We start from the raw sequence: 23,592 nt of genomic DNA, 5'->3' as shown, positions 1-23,592 counted from the left end.
TGACATTTCACCGAGACATTTATGTTTGGACTCTGTTAAAAGCATTTATAAACACTCTATCATCTGTGCAGAAGCAGCCTTTGCACTAACTCGCCCCAGAGCTGAACGATGTTCATTCATGTTCACCATTTACAAGGACTACCTTGACGCCATGGATCTTCAAAGCACCGAATAGATCTTCTAGAACTTCCATCGGGGGACGAATGGTGGTTCGCTGCTATGGAAAATGGAGCTGCCGGAATCCAAGGACATCGCCAGCCATAGGACGAGGAATGTTTTCGACTGTATACGCTGTACAGAGGTGATATTAATTTCAATTTTTTAATAAACTCTGAAACAAAAGTTTTTAGGATTTCTTTTAAACAAACCCTCTCCCTCTGTATGCACTTCAGCGACTGGTACACGCCCTGCGTCTCATCTCTACCGAAGTACCAAATTTACTGTTACAATACCTATCTCAACGCACTCCATCTCGTACCTGAGTCACAACCTCGCTTCTGTTCTCAGCACTCCATACATGACTAGGTCTTTCATATCTCTGCATTAATTTCAAAATATTTACCTACAAAAGTATGCGCAGCCTTACCAGTCTTGATGTTGAGAAGGAGTTTCAACAGACTGACATATAAACTCCATCACCTTCCACTTCGAATGAAAATCACCTGATTCCTAGCCAAAATAAATATCCATAACAAAATATCCTACACCCTTCCAATTAAAACAGGAGTAACACAAGATAGCCCTGTGTCACCACGTTGGTATGTCCTGTTTTGTATCAATGTTATTCAACCCTGATTGTCAGTTTGCTGAACATACAAAAGTACTGGCTGTAGGATCCCATAACCATTCCTTGCAATCCTGTCTCCAAATGGAGTTAAATGAACTCGAACAATAGCTCAATCTCTGACAAATAAAAATTAATGTAAGCAAAACAATTTATCATTTTCCTAATCTTAAATGTAGATGCCATCCTACTAACAAATTCTACTTAACCCTAAATAATAATGAACCCCTTCCTGAAACCTCCATTCCTAGCTACCTAGGCATAACTTTCCAAAATAATTTACCATGGAATGTACATCTCGTCTACATATCATCTGCCTGCATGTAGACTGAAATGTTAACAAGAAGCCTCTGTCACTGTACATACATGTAATATACTACAAAGATCCCTACCTACTCACAGAAAATTTGCAACTGCTAAGAGCCAATCAAGATTGTTATTACACAGAGTATGAAGTAGGGATTCTAGAAATAGGGCAAGAATTACATTGTATGGGTATTAGTGAGTAATAGCTTTTACAGTACAGTCAGTGGAGTACCTTGATATATTCATACTCCTAAACCTAATGCTTTATTTTCTGTAGACTATAATGTTGCAGACCCTATAATAACTTCCATCTCTTCGGGTATTAACTCCACCTCTATCTGTAGAACAGGTCTCAAGGCTGGGTAAAGCAAGAAATAGACCATAAATAGTAGGCTATCTGAAATGGTAGTTTAGGGGGAAGTACAAAATGTAATTCTTGTGTAAAAGCATTAGTAGCCAATACATCAAAAAATGCCAGATAACTAAATGCGTAAAATGTAACTGTTCTAATCACTTTTGTCCAAACATGAGATTTTGAGTTTTTGTACAGGCTATCATAACATACAATCATTAATTTAAACTTTTACTGGGTGGTAAAGAAAACATTTGAATAAAATGTAAAAAAAAACGAGCAATGCACGTCTAATTAATCCATGCTTAGTCACAGCTCATTAGCCCGCACTCATTAGTAACAGCTCATAGGCCCTTGCTCAATTGCCCCTGATCATTTGTGATTGCTTATTAGCCCATGCTCATAAATTCATGCTTAATGGCCCCTTGATCATTAGCCACTGGTCATTGCCGATGACCATGCAGTTTTCAACAGTTTATCAAACTTGGAAGATGGATGGGAGTTTGTAACATATTTAGAACTTATGATGATGATGCTTGTTGTTTAAAGGGGCTTAACATCTAAGGTCATCGGTCCCCATATTTAAATTAGATGACATCTTCTCAGCCTAAGTTAGTCTACAAAGACATGAAATAATGCTATGCTTCAACATTACTTCTGTCTAGTGATCCATAGATTTGCCCTTTAGGCTGATGACAATGTTGTTTTCAAGACTCGAAAGGCTAGCACTCAGCTCCTTGAGCTACTCAGCCTAAGTTACTCTACACAGACTTGATAGCTATATTTTAATACATTTTTAAAATTCTGCACCCAAACCTTTAATCTCAAAGTGATTTAAACATTATGGTAAGCAAATATAAGTCTCTAAAGTTCAAATCTATAAGCTCAAAAAGTTACGATCAACAAGCAAGTGACAACGTGGTCGCTCAGATATGGGACCCTGAGATCGACTTCCATTATGTCTATATATGCAATTCAAGCATGGTAGGCATTACACCACTTCCCTAGTCCCATATAAACGATATAAAGTCACCACCTTGTACAGAACTACAAGTTTGGCTCTGAGTCCCACAAGTTGCCTTCCATTAGGCCCTATCAATATTAAACCTTACAGCATCTGCCTGGTCCAATTAGAAAAATGTGTACCCACCATTTTGTTCCAAGTTCAGCTCCGAGGGACCTAATGCTTCTGCGCATTACTTTAAAATAATTAGAGGTATGTTTTTCAGGTCAGAAGCAGCATGTGGTCAAGTATTTTGAAGGTGGTTAATTACCTTGATCTCTGTGAAATAAAGGGCAGAGAGGGTGGGTGGTAATGGCTGTGTCTGCGTACATATTTGTACTTTTCCCTTGCTCATTATAGCCCCTTTAAATTTCTCACTAGACGTTGATGCAATGGCCTCTGCTCTCCCAATATAGTATAATGCACATAGTGTTGATATGCCGTGTTTACTATTGAGGTATTAACACGTCTCTGCAGTTGTTACTTATCTTGTATATGCAGTTTTTGTATGCTTTGAGGTTAAGTTTCTTGGTTGTATTCCTCACGCAATTATATTTGTCCCATATAGGATTGCTTGTATCCTATTTCCTGCAAGGAGTGTTTCTTTTGCATATCATTTTGACTATATCTTTTGTGATTTATAGAGAGTTCTTCTCGATAACGATGGGTAGGTAGCTTCTTAGAAGATATGATAGCAGTTCCCAGTCAGCTTTTCTTGTAGTTATAAACTTTTCTATTATATTGTTTACTGGTGGTTTCTTGTATTTTAGGTTAGCTGTAGCTGCTAGGTGTTCAGAGAAACAGATGATTACTTCTGTCTTCAGTATTGTGCATGGTGGTTAGTAAGAATAAGACTTTTCATTATACGGGTTGTGTCAGTAATGAATTAGTCAAGGAATAGGTCGTAGAATGCTACAATGAAAGTTGCTGCTAATGGACTAATGGGAATAGGCGGAAGGTGAGGGCAATCTTGCTGCCAGAATATATCCAAGATAAAATCATCAGCCTTGCAGGTACCTTTGAACCAATGTCGTTTATTTTATATTTAGCTTAGAGACAGTAGTACTTCCTCATGTCACTGGGGGAGTTTGGAGCTCGGTACATGGGATCCTAAAGAATCTTGCTTCCAGCACATGTGAATTCCACCCAAACAAATTCTGCCTTTGTTTCCAGCTTGTCAAAGCACACAGGGTTGAATTTGGGTTTCATGGCAATAAGTTTTCCTCCCCCTGAGATCTCCTAAATACTGGGTACGAATGAGGTACAACTTCTATGTCATAGATTGAGGAATTTAGACAGGATTCACTAACACACACAACTGGAGGGTCTAAGCAGCAAGAGTGGCCAGGAATGCCTGTTTACACTTCACATATTTCAGGCTGTGAGCATTAAATTAAAGTACAGTGACTGTCCTGTTATCTGCAGTCCTAGATTCTGAGTTCCTAACATCACTATTTACACTGCTTGATGTCATGTTAAAAAATTATTCTGAGACTGAGTAAAACTACATTTCCAACATGGCAATGACTGAAACGGCGAGTTAATTTTCTACATTAGAGATGTATTAATCATTGTACATGTTCCCTGAACCAGTGTGTGACAAAATGTACACGTCACAAACAGCTGATTTCCATGACCTTTACAATTACATATGAAATAAATGCATTTGAATGAGACCTCTGAGTTTGGTCCTGGGTTCAATTACACAACTTCACAGAGAGCAACTGAACACACCACAAGGTGGAATAATGATACGGGTGGTTTTGGCAATATTGCTCTTTCCGGTACCCCCACCCCCAGGATGTCCATTACCCATTCCTGTGGCAGACTGTAAACCTTTACTTCTACACCATGCCCAAGGATTAATCTCACATTTAGATACTACTAACATGTGCTTATTAACTTCTAAATCTGTATACATCTGTCAAGATGGCAAAGAGTACTTTTATTCTATTTTCTCAGCTGTTAATTCCCACTGTACCATTGAAAACATCACACAAAAACTCAGAGAACTCATATCACTACAAAGCTGCTTGCTGCAATCTGGAACTATTTTGTTGTGATGAGCTGCAGATTTAAATATTCAGGAATAACATTCTTGCAAACAAAACATTCCATTCCTTGAGTTTCATCTAACACAGCATGAAGACTGAGGATGCCGAGGCCAAACTCTCGCTTTGAATTAACCCCAATTTTGTTTTTCTTTACTTAATTTAACTCTAAAAGGATGCATTTCTCAAACAGGTTGCTTACCTGCTACTCATGACCATATTTCAGTCTTATTCATTTGATGGTTCTTGGAATATTGTAATGCGTGAGTGAGTTGTATTTTTCATTTCGAACATACATTGCCTCTGATCACAAAATTGTGCAGAAATCAGCTACTACTTACAGGGTAAGACGTAAGAACAAAGAGAAAGAGCAACAAGAGGCAAAGTTAAATGTCAGAGAGCAATATGCATTTGACCATCAGACAATTAATTATCTCAAAACTGCATGGAGCAGTGTTTATAATGAGGTGAGAGAAGTGAAGAAGAACAAAACAATACTAATTATGGAATATAACACACCAACCTCTGTGGATCATTGCTGGAGTTTCATCCATGGGATCCAAAGATCTGATTTTCAAAGGTTACAATAAATTCTGAATATGGAAAAAAAAATTGATCACATTAGAACATGGTATCCTAACTGCAAATAATCAGGCCTTGAAATATAAGAAAGATCCCAGACAAATGTCTGACGTTATTCTTCCATCCAAAACAACATTTTAAAAATGTACCTAACAACACCATCTACTATGCCATCATATGAGCCAGTGTATTCTAAGGCTTTGAAACTTAACAAGCCATGGAAAGCGACAGTAAATATGTCAATATCAAAGAGAGAATATATATGCGAAGTGTCACTAATGAAAGAAATGGGGGTTCAGTAGAAGAATGCACAGATGTACAGAGATATGAAAGGAGACAGAATCGAGTGCCTAATTCAAGGAAGGCTGATCCTCTGGACTGGTCATGTCGCAAGAATGCCAACAGAAAGGTCATGGTCAACCAGACACCCCAGGAATACATACTACAATATGGAGCAAAGAACTGGGATGGTATTATTAATAATCATTGTAATGGCTCAAATACCGAGTGATGCAATCTAGGCACCCTGCTTATCGCTAGATACTACAGGCTGAGTTATTTTAAGCCACGATCGAAGCAACAAGTTCGGACCGCGAGTGAAGTACAATGAGCAGGATGGACCTGTGCTCACTCCACCTCTCATCTGCAGAGGGAGCTACTGAAAACATAAATGGCAAATTCCATATTGTTGAGGGATGAGGGTGTAAAATCTAATTAAGCCAAACTGTACTTACTTGTCTTCTTTGAAACAGACGACCAACTGACCAACTGGGTGTTCATCTACACATATTTCATCCTTAATATCAGTAGAAGGCTGTAAGGAACAAATGCGCAAGGCAATGAAGAAATGTGGGCAAACAGATAACTACAATAAACATTTATAAATAGACATGACATAGCTGAAAAAATAAAATGCATGGTTGCACAATAAAAATATAAATTTATTCTCCCAATGTAAAAGGGAAACAAACAAACAAGTGTCAAGTCATAATTATATGAAGAACAGGAACAACAAAAGGAACTCCTAACACGATAAAGAGGACAGCACTGGAAGAGGGATCAAAAGAAGAAAAACTTGAAGGACAACAATAATCTCTGCACAACATCCTGTCATCGTGTTAATCCTATTATGTGTTCTTAAATGACCGGGAACTTGTTCCTTTCTTGTGTTCCCTCAGATGACCCTGACTGTCAACCATACCTTGGATCTTAACCTGAGAAAGGTCAATCGCTTGCCTAACATGTTCAAGTTCGGTCTACAAATAGTGAGTTGTTGGAGTTTACATTGACTCTAGACAATTTGAAGGCTTCATCAATATAGATTTAAAAGATATACATTAAGATTTTAAAGCACAACACTGGCCCCACTTTTTATGGATAGCGAGTACACCACATTCGCGGAAGCCCCAGAATTGTCTCTCGGAGAAGTCAGGGATTATTTCCAGACTCTAATGGCTAGTTGCTGGTTCAGTCAGCTTATATGTAAACAATGAAGATGTTAATTGATAGAGAGGTAGAGTCCTTAGTGTAATAAGCCAAGAATAATGCCCAAGAAAATTTGTTGTCCCCACAGGACATCAACTTATAAACTGCGGGCCATCAGGCTGAGCAGAGGTTGCTTGGCAGGGTAATGTTCATCAGAGGTGTAACACCCTGGGTTTTGGTTTGGTCTTAAAGGACTCTGTTGAGAGAAGTTAAAACTACCTAATATGTTACCTAGATATGAGTAGAACAGCCCAACATTTTAGAAAAATATAATTCAAATGGCATAGTCTACACTTGACATTGTATGCAATGTTAGGTTAATATTAACTCTCACTTTGCTTCATCAGGATTGAACTTTTCACTGTTCTAACAAAGGTGAAAGGATACAATTCAGTTAACTGACACTATTTCACCATTAGAGCAATAGTGAAATGAACATTCAATCAAAATCTTATTTTTTAAAGTTGAAGGATCATACCTAAGGTCGTATATTTTGAAAAAACAAACAGCAAAGGAGAAGAAAATCCCCATGTCTTGTGTAGCAAATGCTGAAAAAAGAAATGAAGGATCCAAAATACATAGGTAAAACTGCGCTGGAAACACTCAAGGCTCAATTTTCCTCAGATGAAACTCTTCAGGATCGGCTGCATCTATCGATATGCCACGTAGCACATGTAGCATTTTATTGACTTTAATGTAAAATTTTATACTGGAAAGGCAACTCAATTTGTTCGCAACAACAAAGCTTCAAACAAAAGTCTATATTAACTTCATGAGAAGAAACATGCTTGAAACAGGCGATTCTCCAGATATATCTATAAAAAAAATTCAATGGACTGTGCATATGAAGATTAAGTAAGCTACATGTGGATGAAAACAGAAATTATGTTTAATTAACTCTAGAAAATGAAGGCAAACTGAAGTATGGGAGATAAGACTATTGGAACTTTAATAGTGAAAACACTGCTGCAGAGATGCCATGCAATGGAATCTAATAATGTCACTGACAAGGGGGAATTCCCTACTCATCACCACCGATTTCACTCGAATTTATAGAACGTGCAGGGCTTGGCTAGAAAGGAAGGTACCCATAGTGGGAACTCCAGATTGCCAAGCATATCGAAAATAAAAATGAAAATAAAAATGTTGACGCGGAACTCGCACCGTATAAGCCACTTATGTTAACATGCATGCCAAGCAGTAGTTGGTGTAGCGATAAGAACTCGGACTAGTAATTCGGTGCTCATGGGTTCGACTCCCTGTGTGGAGACTTCATTTTTTCCTCTCAACTTTTATATTATTTATTTTCCAATTAAGCAAAGAGGTGAATAATTCATTTTATTTACTTATTTATACTCAAAAGGCATACAAAAAGTAAAAAATTGGTATTTCATTGCCAAATTTTTCAACAAGGGATTGTAATTAAAGTGCTTATGAAAAGACTTTGTACATAAAAATTCAAAACTTTATTCATTGACATTCTATGGTTTACATGTGTGAGGATGATATTTATCGTAGAAATAGGGGAAACAATTATTTCTCCATCTTGCACAGGTAATAAACACTGCATTTTTACAACCATATCATTGTTTCAATGTCTCCACAGAAAAAAATGTCTCCACACGAAGTGTCGAACTCACGGCTATCGAATTACTACTCCCAGCTCTAACCGCTACACCAACTACTGCTCGGCGAGCATGCTAACGTAAGTGACTTATACGGTGCGAGAGCCGCATCAACATTTTTATTTTATTTTTTATTTTCTACACGCTTGGCCATCTGGAGTTCCCACTTCAGGTACTTTCCTTTCTAGCCAAGCCCTGCATGTTCTATAAATTTGAGCAAAATCGGTGGTGATGAGTAGAGAATGTCCCCTTGTGAGAGCACATGTTAGTTACACACCTCAGATTATGTGGACTTTCCCATCTCACATCACGTGCATGCAAACTGGCATAGGGGACACAGCCTTGGGTTAGCTGGCAATCTAAGATAAAGTTGTCATGATGTTTTTGAAACAGGAACAATGGAATTGGATAAAGATTGAATGTGCCAGAGGTTGTACAACACAACAGTTTCCTCAAGGTCTTCAAGAGGCTTGTGGGGAATCTGCAGTGCCTTACAGGACAGTGGCACGCCTTCAACGAGACGCCAATATCAGGGAGACATGGGTCAGCCAGGTCATCGTAATGTCAGTGAAGGAGAAATGTTAAATGACACTGGTCGATGTCATATGTCAGGTAGACTGGCCCAAGACACCAGGTTACTGAATATGACTGTGCTTCATATTGGAAGGAACACCTGGGCATGAGAAAAATTTCATCACAATTGGCTCAGTGTGATTCAACAGAAATGATTACTGTCGTGTCCTCCCAGGGACTTGAACCCAGGACTGCTATTCCCTCCGAGGATCGAACCCAGGGAACGTAGGAGGAATAGCCGTACCTGATGTATTAGGAATTAGCCTGTCATAAGAGGCTAGGAGTCAGGTATAAGCATACCTAATGGGCGTACCTGATAATAATTAAAAGATGTAAAATAATTATATTCATGGAACTGAATAGTCAGTTAAGAGTGGAAATCATGTTTCGTACATGTTAGGAAATCTTGAGTAGCAGAGAAGTTTGTCATACAGGAAGTGACTCATGTTGACATGGTATGGTTCAGCAGCATAGACGCAGTAGGAATATACTAGAAAGGTCTCTTGGATACAGGCCTCTGATTGGCCAGAATCACGGAAGGTGAGGCAGTCACGTACGCAGGTTACGACAAACTTCGAGAACATTGGGCGTTGGCCCCGGAGGCTATATAAGGGCAAGGAAGCCATTATTCAGGGCTTCTACTATTCACTTCACGGACCAGTTGTCAGCAGAATCCCTGCCGGTCGGTAGGACGATTACGCAATCAGTAATAATAATAATAAGTATTATATACTTCAACGGACGACTAGTAGACAGACTTCTCGCTCAAGACTTGCCAACATAAGTCTTTATTCTATATTGTACATAGTGTACATATTGTAGTCAACCTTCAGTATCAGAATATATTAACTTCGTGGGAATCCACTTCGTCTTCCTCCTGATCTGCACCTTAGTTGAAACTTCCCAACCTATACGTTCCAACCGCTCGGGAACGATCCAAACAACCTTCCAACCAATCTGACTTTTCCTATGAGCTCACCTATAAGCTCTAATCCTGTCTGTCACGACAGAAGACAAAAAATTTTGGTGTGCAGCTGTGAGGTGGGAAGCAGACAACCTCAGCAGAGAAGGAGACGATTTATTTGAAAGCCCCGCAGAAGAGGCTTAGCTCAAGAAAGAAGTAACGGCCCAGCAGAGTTCCCGTTCCAGTGAGAGGTGCCAGCAGCAGCAGCTCGACAGCAGCCTACTGAACCAGCCCAGCGCGCGGTAGCAGACAGCGTCCAGAGACCGAGGATCCAGCCCATCTTCAGCACCGATCAACCTTAAGGGTGAGTGCTTATAATTTTCTCTTCACTAATGGCAGAGTCAAATGTAACGGGTAACCTGGTAGATAATGTCAGTGACGCAGGTTCGGATACGGGTAGTGTGCATGCAGAGGAACGATTGTTTATATCGGCATCAGAAGGCCATAAGTTAATCGGTCATGAATTTGACGGCAGTAAGCCGGAACGCCTCCGCGAATTTATTGCAAACGTAGAAGCCGCACATTGCATGGTAAGACCCAATGAGAAAGGATTGTTTTTTAAATACATCCTAACGAAGATAACGGGTCCAGCTCGCGAGAAGTTACTATCACGGGGGGATATCATAAATTGGAGAAACGCAAAGAACGCGTTATGGGAATACTATGGCAAACAAGGTACGTTTGAACTATATTTGTGCAAACTATTTCAGTCCAAGCAAGGGACTAAGAATTCCGTGGCGGAATGGGCTCACGAGGTCGAAGAAATAGTAGTCATGTTCAGAAACGCGATCTTAGAGGAAGAACCGATAGAAGGCCGCGAATATCAGCGCCGAATTATAGTTAAAATAGCAATAGCCGGTTTCACTCAAGGGCTCCGAAATAGGAGGATCCAGCACAAGGTGCAAGACAGGGATCCTAGAACGTTCGAAGAGGCTGTAAGTACAGCCAGGCAGGAGGAGGCATTACTGCTCTCTCAGGAAGAGCGTGAAGCCCTATACAAGCCACAACCGGTTAGAACCCCTCGTAAGGAAGGTTGGCAGGTAGTGCCTACAAAGGGCAGCTTTAAGGGCAATTTAGGGCGACGTCAGGCAACGGGAAATAAGCAAGGCAAATCCCGAAACGTATTGGTAACTTGCTTCAACTGTAAGCAAGAGGGCCATATCGCAAAAGAGTGCGAACGGCCAAGAACCAAGTCCGACACACCGGCTCCTAAGTGCACGTACTGCAAAAAGCTAGGCCACAAGGAGCGAGAATGTAGAAGGAAATTAAAAGACCAAGAGAAACCTACTACCGGTGAAGTAAGGATAGTCAGGTCTACGAAAGTACCAATCAGGGTACAATCCCAGCATGCGCAGGGAGCAGGAAATCGTAAGGGGCCATCTGAGCCCGTCATACGATGTTATGAGTGCAATGAAGTGGGCCATAAGAGGCCCGAGTGCCCACGACGAAATAAGGACCGTGGACGCACTCGTAAGCGGTGTTATGCCTGTGGGAGGCAAGGCCCTTTGCGGTGGCAATGCACCGCCAAGCCAAGCCGAAAGGCTCAAGTTAGCCCTCAAGGAAGGGACAAGCAAAGCCAAGAGGCACAAGTTAGCCCTCAAGGAAAGGGTCGGAAGGTAGTAACTCAGGCTGGTGTAACACAAAACAGTCAAGACAAGCCGAATAGTCCTAATAAAACACGGTGTAAAATATGTAAGCGATGGTCTCATGATAGCAAAGACTGTTGGTTCAATACCCGGGACACGTTAAACTAATAAGGGGTCACGAGCAAGGGACTGCTGTGACAACCCCGAAGGTATCAAGTCCCGCCACAACAGAATTACCTAAGACAGAAGGGTCAATCTTAATAGATTTAGCCGGTCAGAAGATCCCTACTAGATTTTTAATAGATACAGGTAGTGATGTATCTCTCATTAAGGAAAGGTGTGCACCTAAGGACGTTTTCGTGAATCGAAAGGAGATCCTCCAGCTGAAAGGCATCAGTGGAGACGTAGTATTCACGAAAGGGGAAGTTCGAATCCCGATAGGAGGAAAAATCCTAGAATTCCACCTGGTAGACAATGATTTTAATCTGAAGCAAGATGGGATCATTGGGAAGGATATCCTGCATAATAGCATATTAAATTACCAGGACGGTTATGCGCTAATAGCAGGAAAGAAATATCCCTTTGGTGCACGAGAAGCCGTATGGGTCACTTTGGAACCCCGAACCGAAAAGATAGTGGCTATCGAAGTAGATAAGAATAATGCCGAAGGCCTTGTTGAAAAGCAAGAAGTAAGACCGGGCGTTTACTTAGCAGAGTGCTTGACCAAGTCGGAAGATTACACGGCTATTGTCAGTATGTTGAACACTACTGATAAAGCTTGGAGATTATTAAGTCCAGTGGTAGAGCTTCATGCTGTAGGGAAAGAGACCGCTGAATCACCCACTGTAGTAAATAAGGTCGAGCGAGCCGCCTTATCTAGAACAAGCAGCGGAACGCAAGAGCACTCAAGGAATGGCAGTAGTAATAATAATAATAATGTCAGTGGTGAAGAAGTGGAGATCAGGTCTCCCGTCACCAAATCTAGGGCTCAAAGATTGCGAGAACAGTTGCGTTTAGACCACTTAGCGCCTAAAGATCGCGAAGAGATATGTGCGATCTGTACCGCCTACCAAGATGTGTTTTACTTGGAAGGTGATAAGTTGACGCACACGGATGTGCTGCAACATGCCATTCCGACACCCGCGGATCAACCTCCCATACATTTACGGCAATATAGATTGCCCGAAGCTCAGAAAGAGGAGATAGGTAGACAAATCGATAAAATGTTAAATGATCAAATTATAGCTCCTTCTACTTCTCCGTGGTCCTCGCCCATACTTTTGATTCCCAAGAAAATGGACGCCTCTGGGAAGCAAAAGTACCGTCTGGTAGTTGATTTTCGTGAGCTCAACCGCATTACAATCGGTACAGCGTACCCGCTTCCGTTAATTACGGAGATATTAGATGCTTTAGGAAAGGCCCGATACTTTTCCACCATGGATTTGGCGCATGGCTATCATCAGGTCATGTTGAAGCCAGAAGACAGAGAAAAGACCGCATTCTCTGCACTAGGGAGGCATTACGAGTACTTAAGAATGCCCATGGGGCTCAAGGACAGTCCCGCGACGTTCACGCGCTTAATGAAAACCGTATTAACAGGCCTAGAAGGCATAAAGTGCCTCTGTTATTTAGATGACGTCATCGTGTATGGTAGCTCGATAGATGACCATAACCAGAAGCTACGAGACGTATTGGAACGGCTAAGAGAAGCCAACTTAAAATTAGGACCGGACAAGTGCGAGTTCTTACGAACTGAAGTCACATTCCTAGGTCACGTCATTACGAAGGACGGAGTCCAACCCGATGAGAGGAAAACCCAAGCAGTGAGGGATTTTCCACAACCCACTACCACGAAACAGTTGAAGGGATTTTTAGGATTGTCAGGTTATTACCGCAGGTTCATACCTAATTATAGTAAGATAGCGAAGCCACTGTACGAACTCCTAAAGAAGGACGTACCGTATGTGTGGACAGAACAGCAGGAACATGCGTTCCGGGTACTGAAGCAGAAACTTATTGAAAAACCAGTCTTGCAGTACCCAGACTTTGAGAAGCCATTCATTCTAACCACAGACGCAAGTGGGGAAGCGCTAGGTGCTATACTGTCTCAGGGTCCGCTAGGCAAGGATTTACCGGTGGCGTATGCTAGTAGGACACTAAATAAAGCAGAAAGGAACTACAGCACCACGGAAAGAGAAGCATTGGCCATTGTATTCGGTGTGAAATATTTTCGTCCTTATTTGTTTGGACGTCATTTCACAGTTGTGACCGACCATAAACCATTAAAGTGGGTTTTCAGTGTACGAGACCCATCCTCTAGGCTACTGAAATTTAGGCTTAAGCTAGCCGAATACGATTTTGATATCGTGTATAAGGAGGGCAAGCGTAATTGCAACGCAGATGCTCTGAGTAGAATTCCTGCTACCTCTGAACAGGAAGTGAGAATAGTTAGCTCTGAAGGCCAAGAGCCAAACATGGCAGGCAATGGGGAACGAAATAACGAAAGGACGTCGACTCTTAACACTAGGTCGAACGGGGAAAGTAAGCAGACAGACAGACTCAGCTCTGAATCCGAGGACGCTTCGGTAGAGGTGACAGAGCCTGAGAATGAGGTAGGAACGCCTGCTACAAGCAAATCGAAGGCTGAGCTAACAGAGCAGGAAAAACGGGACATAATCGAAGAAGCGCATGCTTCGCTGGTCGGAGGTCACCAAGGCATTACCAGGACGTATGCTAGGGTGAAAGACCACATCCAGTGGGATGGGATGCATAAGGACATAGAAAACTATATTCGTTCATGTCCTTCTTGCCAAAAGAATAAGATTACCGGGCCAGAAGTGAAAGCCCCAATGGTTATAACAGACACTCCAGCGACAGTGTTTGATAAGGTCTCGTTAGATATCGTAGGCCCTCTAGACTTAACAGAGGCCGGAAATCGATATATACTCACCTGTCAGGACCAGTTATCGAAGTACCTGGTCGTGAGTGCAATGCCAGATCAGACTACAGAAACAGTAGCTAGAACACTGATAAATAGTGTGATCAGTATCTTTGGAATACCAGGAACGATCTTAACAGATCAAGGTGCGAATTTCATGGCGGACATGTTTAAGAAACTGTGTCGAACCCTACGGATTAAGAAGGTACACACAGCCGCTTTCCGTCCACAATCAAACGGAAGCCTAGAAAGGTCACATAGAGTGCTAGGTGAATTTCTGAGACATTATGTGTGTAGCTCTCAGAATGACTGGGATAAGTATCTCCCAATGGCTATGTTTGCGTATAATACTACCAAACATACTAGCACTGGTTACACACCATTTGAATTGATATTCGGAAGAAAGGCCAATATTCCAGGCGTACTACAGAGAAAACCTGAGCCAACTTACAATGAATATCAGAATGTGGTAGAAGAATTAACACAACGACTCCAGGAGAGTCACGAAATAGCCAGGAAAACTCTAATTAAGAGTAAAGAGCAAGAGAAGTGTAGGTACGATGAATCACAGAACGAAGTTTCCTTTAAGGAAGGAGACCTAGTATTGCTCCGTAATGATGCTCTAAGACGAGGGCGTAGCAAATCAAAATTATCGCCACCATATCAAGGCCCCTATAAGGTCATAAGGGTAAATGGTGTGAACTGCACACTGGAGCTGAATAAGCGAGGAAAACGGACCACTGTCCATAAAAATAGATTGAAGCTCTATATTGATTAGAAACGGGCATAAATAGTTGTATTTGGTTCTGATTTCGGCCGCGGTAAACACACTCCCTTTACCTCAACGGCATTGTGAACTTTCGATGACTGCTGATAAGGTTAGTATGAAATACCCTGTCAAGTCACGTGCCAAATTAGGGATACCGATGTTAGAAATTTAACCTAGGAATTTCAGAACCAAGGATTATTGGTACGGGACGTCAAACAGTGCACGATCCTCAGTACCCGTCAGAAGGACCACAGTGGCGAGGCTGTGAGTCTAGATGTCAACCCTCGCCAAACTTGACCCACGAGGTCTTGAGCTGAGCACAAGGCTCACTCATGTAGTGAAAGCAGAAGGCTTACAATTTAGTTCAGAGTTAATAGGAACATTGCTAATACGCAGCATAGTAATTTATTGAACGGGCATGATAGAGAGATAGCTGCATAGGAAATTACCAGTATGAAAGGTAGGAAATTGCGAATAGGTACAGTCACAGAGTCATAAATCGGTGTTAAGAAATTAAACAATACGGTCAAATACACGGTAGTGCTCTCACAAAGGAAGGAATAGAATGAGTCCTGTAGTAAGGCACACGGAAAAACCCCGTGTGGTGCCGGGGATCAACATAAGTAGTCCTGTATACCAGAATAGCACCACAGCCGATCCAGCTTGTCGTAGGAGGCGACAAATGGATCCTCATAGGGAGCGGCCTTACATGTAGTCTTTAGCACAAGTGTGGGCGCCCTATGGGGAGGTGTGAATCCCTTGGGACGGATTCCACCTGGGGTATGTCACCATTGAGCCGGTGGCTACTCAAGGAGGTGTGATATCTGCAAGCGCAGAAACCCACCTAGAGAAAGGTTGTGAACTACAACCAGGTTTTGTTGTTGTTGTTAGAAAGCATACTAGGGGCATGAATTGTAATGAATCCATACCAAAACATCAAATGTCACTCTGCAAACTCCATGCACGGTTACTCTGTGCCACTCTGCGCACAGCGAATAACTGGGGAATGTATGTCCCATAAGACGTTACCCTCAAGGTAAAATTCTGACCTTCAAATTACATAGTCGTTACCCTGAGCCGGCAACGCTATGTCTCCTATCAGAGGATGTTGAAGGCAGAAGGTGAGCCACCCTCGACCGGGAGTCACCCCTTGAGAAGACCCCGTAAGGTGGGTAGTTACCTGAATGCTTATGGATAAGCCAGGTAAGAAGAACCATAATCTGCATCCAATAGCATATTGGAAAGGGTTCTTGCGAACTTAGGACTCATGATACTGAAGATTGCCGTGAGATGAAAATGAGTTGAATACCATACTCATAGGATAGAACCGAACCCGAGACCCTGGCTCCGCGAGCCAGCGTGCGGTCAGTATAAACAATAATCTCCGTAGAGTTATTCGAATGTCATTCGGAAATGAATAGTGATGTGTTAACACTTAAGTGTTGTGATTATCTAACTTAAATGTAAGATGAGATTAGGCGTAAGACAGCGCGAAGTTACTCTGTCAGAAGATAAGAGAGACCGTATTCATTTGCAAGCACAATGTCCAGGACAGCGACCTTGTTGGTGCTGATAACGATGGTAGCCGCCTGCGAGCCGTTAGATCTACAAATAACTCCTTACGACAACTCACCCGGAGTGTACTTTGAAGATAAGGGAGAAGTAAGGCTGTACAGCACCGAATGGACACTAGTTACGTACGTTCAGTTAAATAAGTTGTCCGAGATGTATAATTTAGCCCGTAAGAATTTACAAAGGACCCAGACTCTTTGTATTGATATTGAAAGAGAAATGCACTTATCATGTCAGCACGACATAAGGCTAGTAGAGCTCCAGTTAGCACGCATACAGGGATTAAAGGATATAATAAAGAAAATTTCTAAGGGAAGGATGTTAGACAGTAAACGAAATAAAAGGGGATTAATTAACGTAGTAGGAACCATAGCTAAAACATTATTTGGAACCCTTGATGACGAGGATGCAAAATTTTACCAAGGTAAAATTAATGAGCTAGAACAGGAACAATTATCCCTTATAAAATCGACCAAGGAACAATTAGTAGTAGTGAGATCTACTCTTCAGTCAGTTAACAGCACGCTATATGATGTCACAACTAACGAATTGAAATTAAGCGAAAATTTTGAGCAGCTAAAGACATATGTACAGAATGAAACTTTGCAAATTTCAGAGGCCTTCCGACATTCAGAATTACAGATAATGTTAAATAAACACCTGATTGAATTGCAAGGTGTGTTACTTCAGCTGCATGAACACTATCAGATAATCTTAGATAGTATTATAAATGCTAGGTTAGGACTAGTACAAGTACGAATACTTAGTCCAGATGATATCTTAAAGGCTTACAAGAAGGTACAAGGGGAATTTCCCAAAGGTTATGACCTGCCAATAGAGATAAGAGAAAGTTATGGGTATCTCACATATCAAATTTCAACAGTGAGCGTGTACCTAACAAAAGACTCTTTGGTATATATTTTAAAGCTTCCATTGACAAACGGAATTAAATATTCCTTGTATAAATGTGTTCCCTTCCCAACCAAAATAAAGAACAACCCCAACCATTTTGTATACCTACAGGAAGAAAAGGAGTATGTAATTTTAGACAAAGAGAAGCAAACTTACGCACAACTAGGTAAGGAATAAGTGCAAGAGTGCAAATTAATAGAAGACAATCAAAGGTTGTGTAAATATAATTTTCCTCTAAGAAATGTAATTACCAAGAGACCTTGTATAATCAGTTTGTTAACAGGTGTGAATCACCTTCCCGAAGACTGTGAAAAGAGGGTATTGCCAATTTTCGAGCTCACTTGGATTCCTGTGAATGATAATAAATACATTTACATATCCCCTAATGAAACCCAAGTGACATGCATTTGTAAAGAGTCTACTAGTGATGTAAAATTACATGGCCTAGGTATAATAAGTTTCATGGAATTGTGTACTGTATATTCTGTAGATAGTAAGATACAAAGTTCAGGGAGTATAAACTCCACCATGAAAAAGGACATTATACCAGAAATTGCGTTGGAATATGATTGTTGTGAATCAAGTTATAGTGATATAAAACTCAGTGAGATTCCTGAGTTAAACAAAGTGACTGTAGGTAACTTATTAAATCATGTAAACGATCTGAAATGGACAAGTCAGAAAGTAAGCGAGGTCGAACGCTTAGTGCAACAGCAAGAGACTGAACTCAAGCATAATATAGCGTTAAAATATGTAAGTGTGTACCAAATTGTAACTTGGAGTGTTTTAACCATAATGATAGTAATATTGTGTTGTTGTTGTGGCTGTTGTAAAAGTTGTAAGTATAAACCCAAGTGTATTGAGGACTACAAGGAACGCTGCCCCAATCTCTGTATCTATCAAAATGTGATTACTGCCAACAGTAAGGCAAGGGTATCGGACGAAGACATTACCGTCCAATTTAAGCAACACAGGGCTACTGGAAGGGCCCCCAGTAAGCCTGATTTGCAATCAGAGTTAGAATTAATAGAAACACCGGAATCAAGGGTGTTACCGGAAGAAACATTGGCACAGCGTAGTCCCACTAGTAGGAGAGTAAGCTCCAAAAGGTTGTAATTCATAGGTATCATAAGCTGTAAAGACTACAGTTTGACAGTAGCGAAATGAATACAAGAGATGTTTGCATTCATTTCTCCCTAGGGGAGGGAGGTGTCGTGTCCTCCCAGGGACTTGAACCCAGGACTGCTATTCCCTCCGAGGATCGAACCCAGGGAACGTAGGAGGAATAGCCGTACCTGATGTATTAGGAATTAGCCTGTCATAAGAGGCTAGGAGTCAGGTATAAGCATACCTAATGGGCGTACCTGATAATAATTAAAAGATGTAAAATAATTATATTCATGGAACTGAATAGTCAGTTAAGAGTGGAAATCATGTTTCGTACATGTTAGGAAATCTTGAGTAGCAGAGAAGTTTGTCATACAGGAAGTGACTCATGTTGACATGGTATGGTTCAGCAGCATAGACGCAGTAGGAATATACTAGAAAGGTCTCTTGGATACAGGCCTCTGATTGGCCAGAATCACGGAAGGTGAGGCAGTCACGTACGCAGGTTACGACAAACTTCGAGAACATTGGGCGTTGGCCCCGGAGGCTATATAAGGGCAAGGAAGCCATTATTCAGGGCTTCTACTATTCACTTCACGGACCAGTTGTCAGCAGAATCCCTGCCGGTCGGTAGGACGATTACGCAATCAGTAATAATAATAATAAGTATTATATACTTCAACGGACGACTAGTAGACAGACTTCTCGCTCAAGACTTGCCAACATAAGTCTTTATTCTATATTGTACATAGTGTACATATTGTAGTCAACCTTCAGTATCAGAATATATTAACTTCGTGGGAATCCACTTCGTCTTCCTCCTGATCTGCACCTTAGTTGAAACTTCCCAACCTATACGTTCCAACCGCTCGGGAACGATCCAAACAACCTTCCAACCAATCTGACTTTTCCTATGAGCTCACCTATAAGCTCTAATCCTGTCTGTCACGACATTACGATACAACGCTGCTCGTAACCATAGAGGTTTTCTTATGCCATATCGTTACACTGCCTGAGACATAGGCTAAACTGTATGAGCCACAACTGAAATGCAGATTGAACTAATGGCATCATTATGGGAAACCACAAAGATTGAGAGTTTGTGAAAACCCCAGGCTTTTGAAATTTATTGTTATCTGCATGTATGACTGTGATAGTTTTACTCAAATGCACAATGTTCTTCAACAGCTTACCACCAATGTGTTGCTGTACCATCCACTGTAATTCTGGGATTTAAGCCCTTGAGACTTTGACTTGATTCCCAATATGAAGAAACCACTTCTCAGCCTTTGATCCAGTATGTTCAGAGATTTGTCAGGCAGCAAACTGCTGAATTCGAACTATCAACACAACAAGTGCTGTAACAGATATCCTATGACTTCTGCATTGTTGGTAACAGGATGCACACAATGCTCGTGACTACTCTGAAGGACAGTAAATCTTTGTATAACATTCATCTCTTTGGATGAGTTGTAATTAAATAGTTTCTACTATTAAAGTTCCATCACTCATATATGTCCAATAACTTTCAATTTGCAACTTGCTTCACGGTGCACCGGCATTGATAGGTATTATGGCAATGATGTGATAGGAAAGGGCTAGGAGTGAGAAGAAAGCAACCTCGGCATTAAATATGGTATTATTCAAGCATTTGCCTGGTTAAAAGTGGGAAAGCATGGAAAACCATCTTTGAAGGAATGGCTAAAAGTGAAATGCAAGGAGGTCCTAGAATAGAAACAGAATACAGAAAAATCATGGAACGTTTAGAGAAAGGAAAACTAGGTAAGAAGAGAAGTGATGGGTGATACAACCATGCCGATGGATTGGATATGGAGGAACATAGTCAACAGCTTGCTGATAATCCTATGAAACTGGAGTCCGAGGATTGTAGAATGGACTAAGCTATTTGAGATGCTGAAGGAGATCAGTAACAGATACTGAGAAATACGAATTATTTACAAACTGCACAAAAATCAGTCTGCTGTGATAAGAATTGAAAACTTTGAGAAAGCAGTAGCATTCCACAAGGGAGTGAGGCAAGTCTGCAGTTCCCACTCCTTTTCAATGGTCATATAGAAAAGGCGGTGAAGTAAGTCAAAGAGAAATTTTGGAAGGGAATCACAATCCAAAGGAGAGGATATCAAATCCCTGAAGTTTGCTGATGATATTGTTCTTTTACCTCAGTTTGCAGAAGATCTGGAGAAACGGTTGAATGGTACAGACAGAGTATTGGGGAAGGAGTACAAGATGAAACAAAAGTAATGGAGTGAAGTCAAAGGAAGCCAGCTGATGCAGGAAATATTAGAATAAGAAATGAACTTAAAAAGGAAGTAGACGAATATTGTTACTTGGGTAGTAAATTCACTAATGACAGCAGAAGTAAGACAGAGATATAATGCAAACTACAGGCTAGTACAAGCAATGATGAACGACCACTGTCCCAATGTTGATAAAATAGCTCTTTTCAGTACGAAGTTTGTAAAAGTAAAACCAGAACCCGTTGCATTAAATGTGATTTATATTTGTGCATTTCAAAGGATAAACATAAGGTAAAAAGTTGAAGAATGTTGAAAAGATTTTGTGTGTGAGTTTGTGTATACATGGGCGGGTATAATACTCACCACTGCTGCTCTTTCTTCATGTAAGTTTTGATTTTTAATCATTTCTATACTTGTGAGTAATGTAATTGCTTGTATTTTGACTGTTAAGTTTGTAAATATGATGTAACACCTAACTAGGCTAAGCAGGTTAAGTAGTATTAAACAAAGTCTAACCAGCATAAACATGCTAGTAAAGTTTTGAAAAAAGGATCAATTTTGGAATTTTTAAAATATTTTTCCATGATTCTGCATGTCAAACAACGGGGATAAACATGCATTGCACAGAACAATTCAGAAAAAAAAACTCTCAGGACTGAAAGGGATATGTATGTTCGTACCAAGTCCTCGTCGCCTTCCACTACAGTGCTCCCCTTTACCATGCTAATCCTGAACTGCTTATCAGTGAGTGTTCTCCACAATCTTCACAAGCTGTACGCAAGTACTGCAACTTTGCCCTCAACACAACAAAAGCAATATGAAAAAAAAGAAACCTACACCACCTACAATCTTTCTGGTCTACAACATTTTGACAGAGAGGGTAAAATATATGGTATATCTAGGGAGTAACATGGGACCATTCTGCTGAAATCAAATACTTGGTAGAGAAAGCAGAGATGTACTTATCTAGAAATGAATAGGATGAAGTTCGCACGAAAAGCTGCATCAAACCAGTCTTTCGACTGTGTAGCATGTGGCTACACCTATTCTGAAATGATCTCAGAATAAACCTCAAACAGAAAATCAGAAAGTGTTGTGCCCTCTCCATTGTACTGTAGAGCCCTATGTATTTTGTTATCCAGAGAAAAGAGAATCTATACCTTCAAATGGTATAAATTTTGTGGGTTACATGAATGTCGCAGAGCCTCCGTGGCTCAGACGGCAGCGTGTCGGCCTCTCACTGCTGGATACTGTGGTTCAAATCCCGGTCAATCAATGTGAGATTTGTGCTGGACAAAGCGGAGGTGGGACAGGTTTTTCTCCAGGTACTCCGGTTTTCCCTGTCATCTTTCATTCCAGCAACACTCTCCATTCTCATTTCATAGCATCTATCAGTCATTAATAAATCACTTTGGGAGTGGCAACCCCACCGTACTAATAGCTTATATCTGCTTCATTCATTACATCCCTGACTGGAAGATAGGTTGTAGGTTTTCATTTTCATTTTATGTCGCACCAACAGAGATAGTGACAACAAAGGAAAGGGATAAGAGTGGAAAGGAAGCAGCCTTGGCCTTAATTAAGGTACAGCCCCTGCATATTACCGATATGAAAATGTTAATAATAATGTTATTTGCTTTACGTCCCACTAACTACTTTTTAAGGTCTTCGGAGACGCCGAGGTGCCGGAATTTAGTCCCGCAGGAGTTCTTTTACGTGCCAGTAAATCTACCGACACGGGGCTGTCGTATTTGAGCACCTTCAAATACCACCGGACTGAGCCAGGATCGAACCTGCCAAGTTGGGGTTAGAAGGCCAGCGCCTTAACCGTCTGAGCCACTCAGCCCGGCCGATATGAAAATGTAAAACCATGAAAACTATCTTCAGGGCTGTCGACATTAGGGTTCAAACCCACTGACCTTTTCACTGAAGCATAACAAGAGTAGGGATACAATGAGCTGTCGACCTCATCTCATCAAGACAACCATACTGAAGAGGCTGAAATACAAGTATCACATTATGAGGACACCAAAAATAAGCAGTCTGTTAGAAGTAATATTTGGGGAAAAAGTTTAGGCAAATGAAGACTTGGCAGATGATGGATATCTTGGATGAATATTTGTGGAATTGAGTTGGAGCTCTTCGATACATGACAAAAGGAAGATAGCCATTCACAAATCTGGTTAGGATAAGGTAGCAGTAATAGTGATGAAACCAGGCACCACATGCCATGCAGTGGAAGGACTTAGAACAATATTAGCTGCCATATATAACCAAGCATAAAATTTTGGAAGAAAATATGAAAATCGTTTCAAAATATTGGGAATCTCACCATCAATCTTTCCAAGGACCTTCAAAATGTCTGCTTTAAAATGAGGTGTTGCTCAATGTATTCTATTCAGCAGTTTCTTACAATTTCTATTATAAGAAAAATGTCATTAAAATATTAGATTATATCAAATGTGTTCACCTGTGCTTCACTTGGCTCTGCCAACTCTGAATTGAGTTCTTCTTTAAAATGTATCTCCTCTGATGTAATTTTACAATTGTCCTGCAGAAAAGTTAATATATTAGGCACATTTTTCAAGCACATCTGGAAAATTAGTTATGTATGAGTGGGCTTAAGAATTTAACATAAGAAACTTCATCTTAATTTTAATTTACCAGTATTGAGCTGAGATTACAGATATTTATTATGTTTTACAGGTTCCACCTTTTTCAATAC

General features: G+C 40.8%; 1 protein-coding gene across 1 annotated transcript in view; it reads right to left on the bottom strand.

The window, feature by feature from the left end:
• Positions 1 to 23,592, bottom strand: part of LOC136885064 (uncharacterized) — a 62,452-nt gene that overhangs the window by 8,114 nt on the left and 30,746 nt on the right. Inside the window, exons 4-5 of the mRNA XM_067157460.2 lie at positions 23,338 to 23,418; positions 5,813 to 5,892 (exon numbers count right to left, since the gene is read on the bottom strand). Coding sequence (XP_067013561.2) covers positions 5,813 to 5,892; positions 23,338 to 23,418 — 161 coding nt within the window. The remainder of the gene's footprint in view (positions 1 to 5,812; positions 5,893 to 23,337; positions 23,419 to 23,592) is intronic.

The sequence above is a fragment of the Anabrus simplex genome, chromosome 13, assembly GCF_040414725.1.
Source record: "Anabrus simplex isolate iqAnaSimp1 chromosome 13, ASM4041472v1, whole genome shotgun sequence".
NCBI lineage: Eukaryota > Metazoa > Arthropoda > Insecta > Orthoptera > Tettigoniidae > Anabrus > Anabrus simplex.
This window is presented reverse-complemented; position numbering and strand designations above follow the sequence as displayed.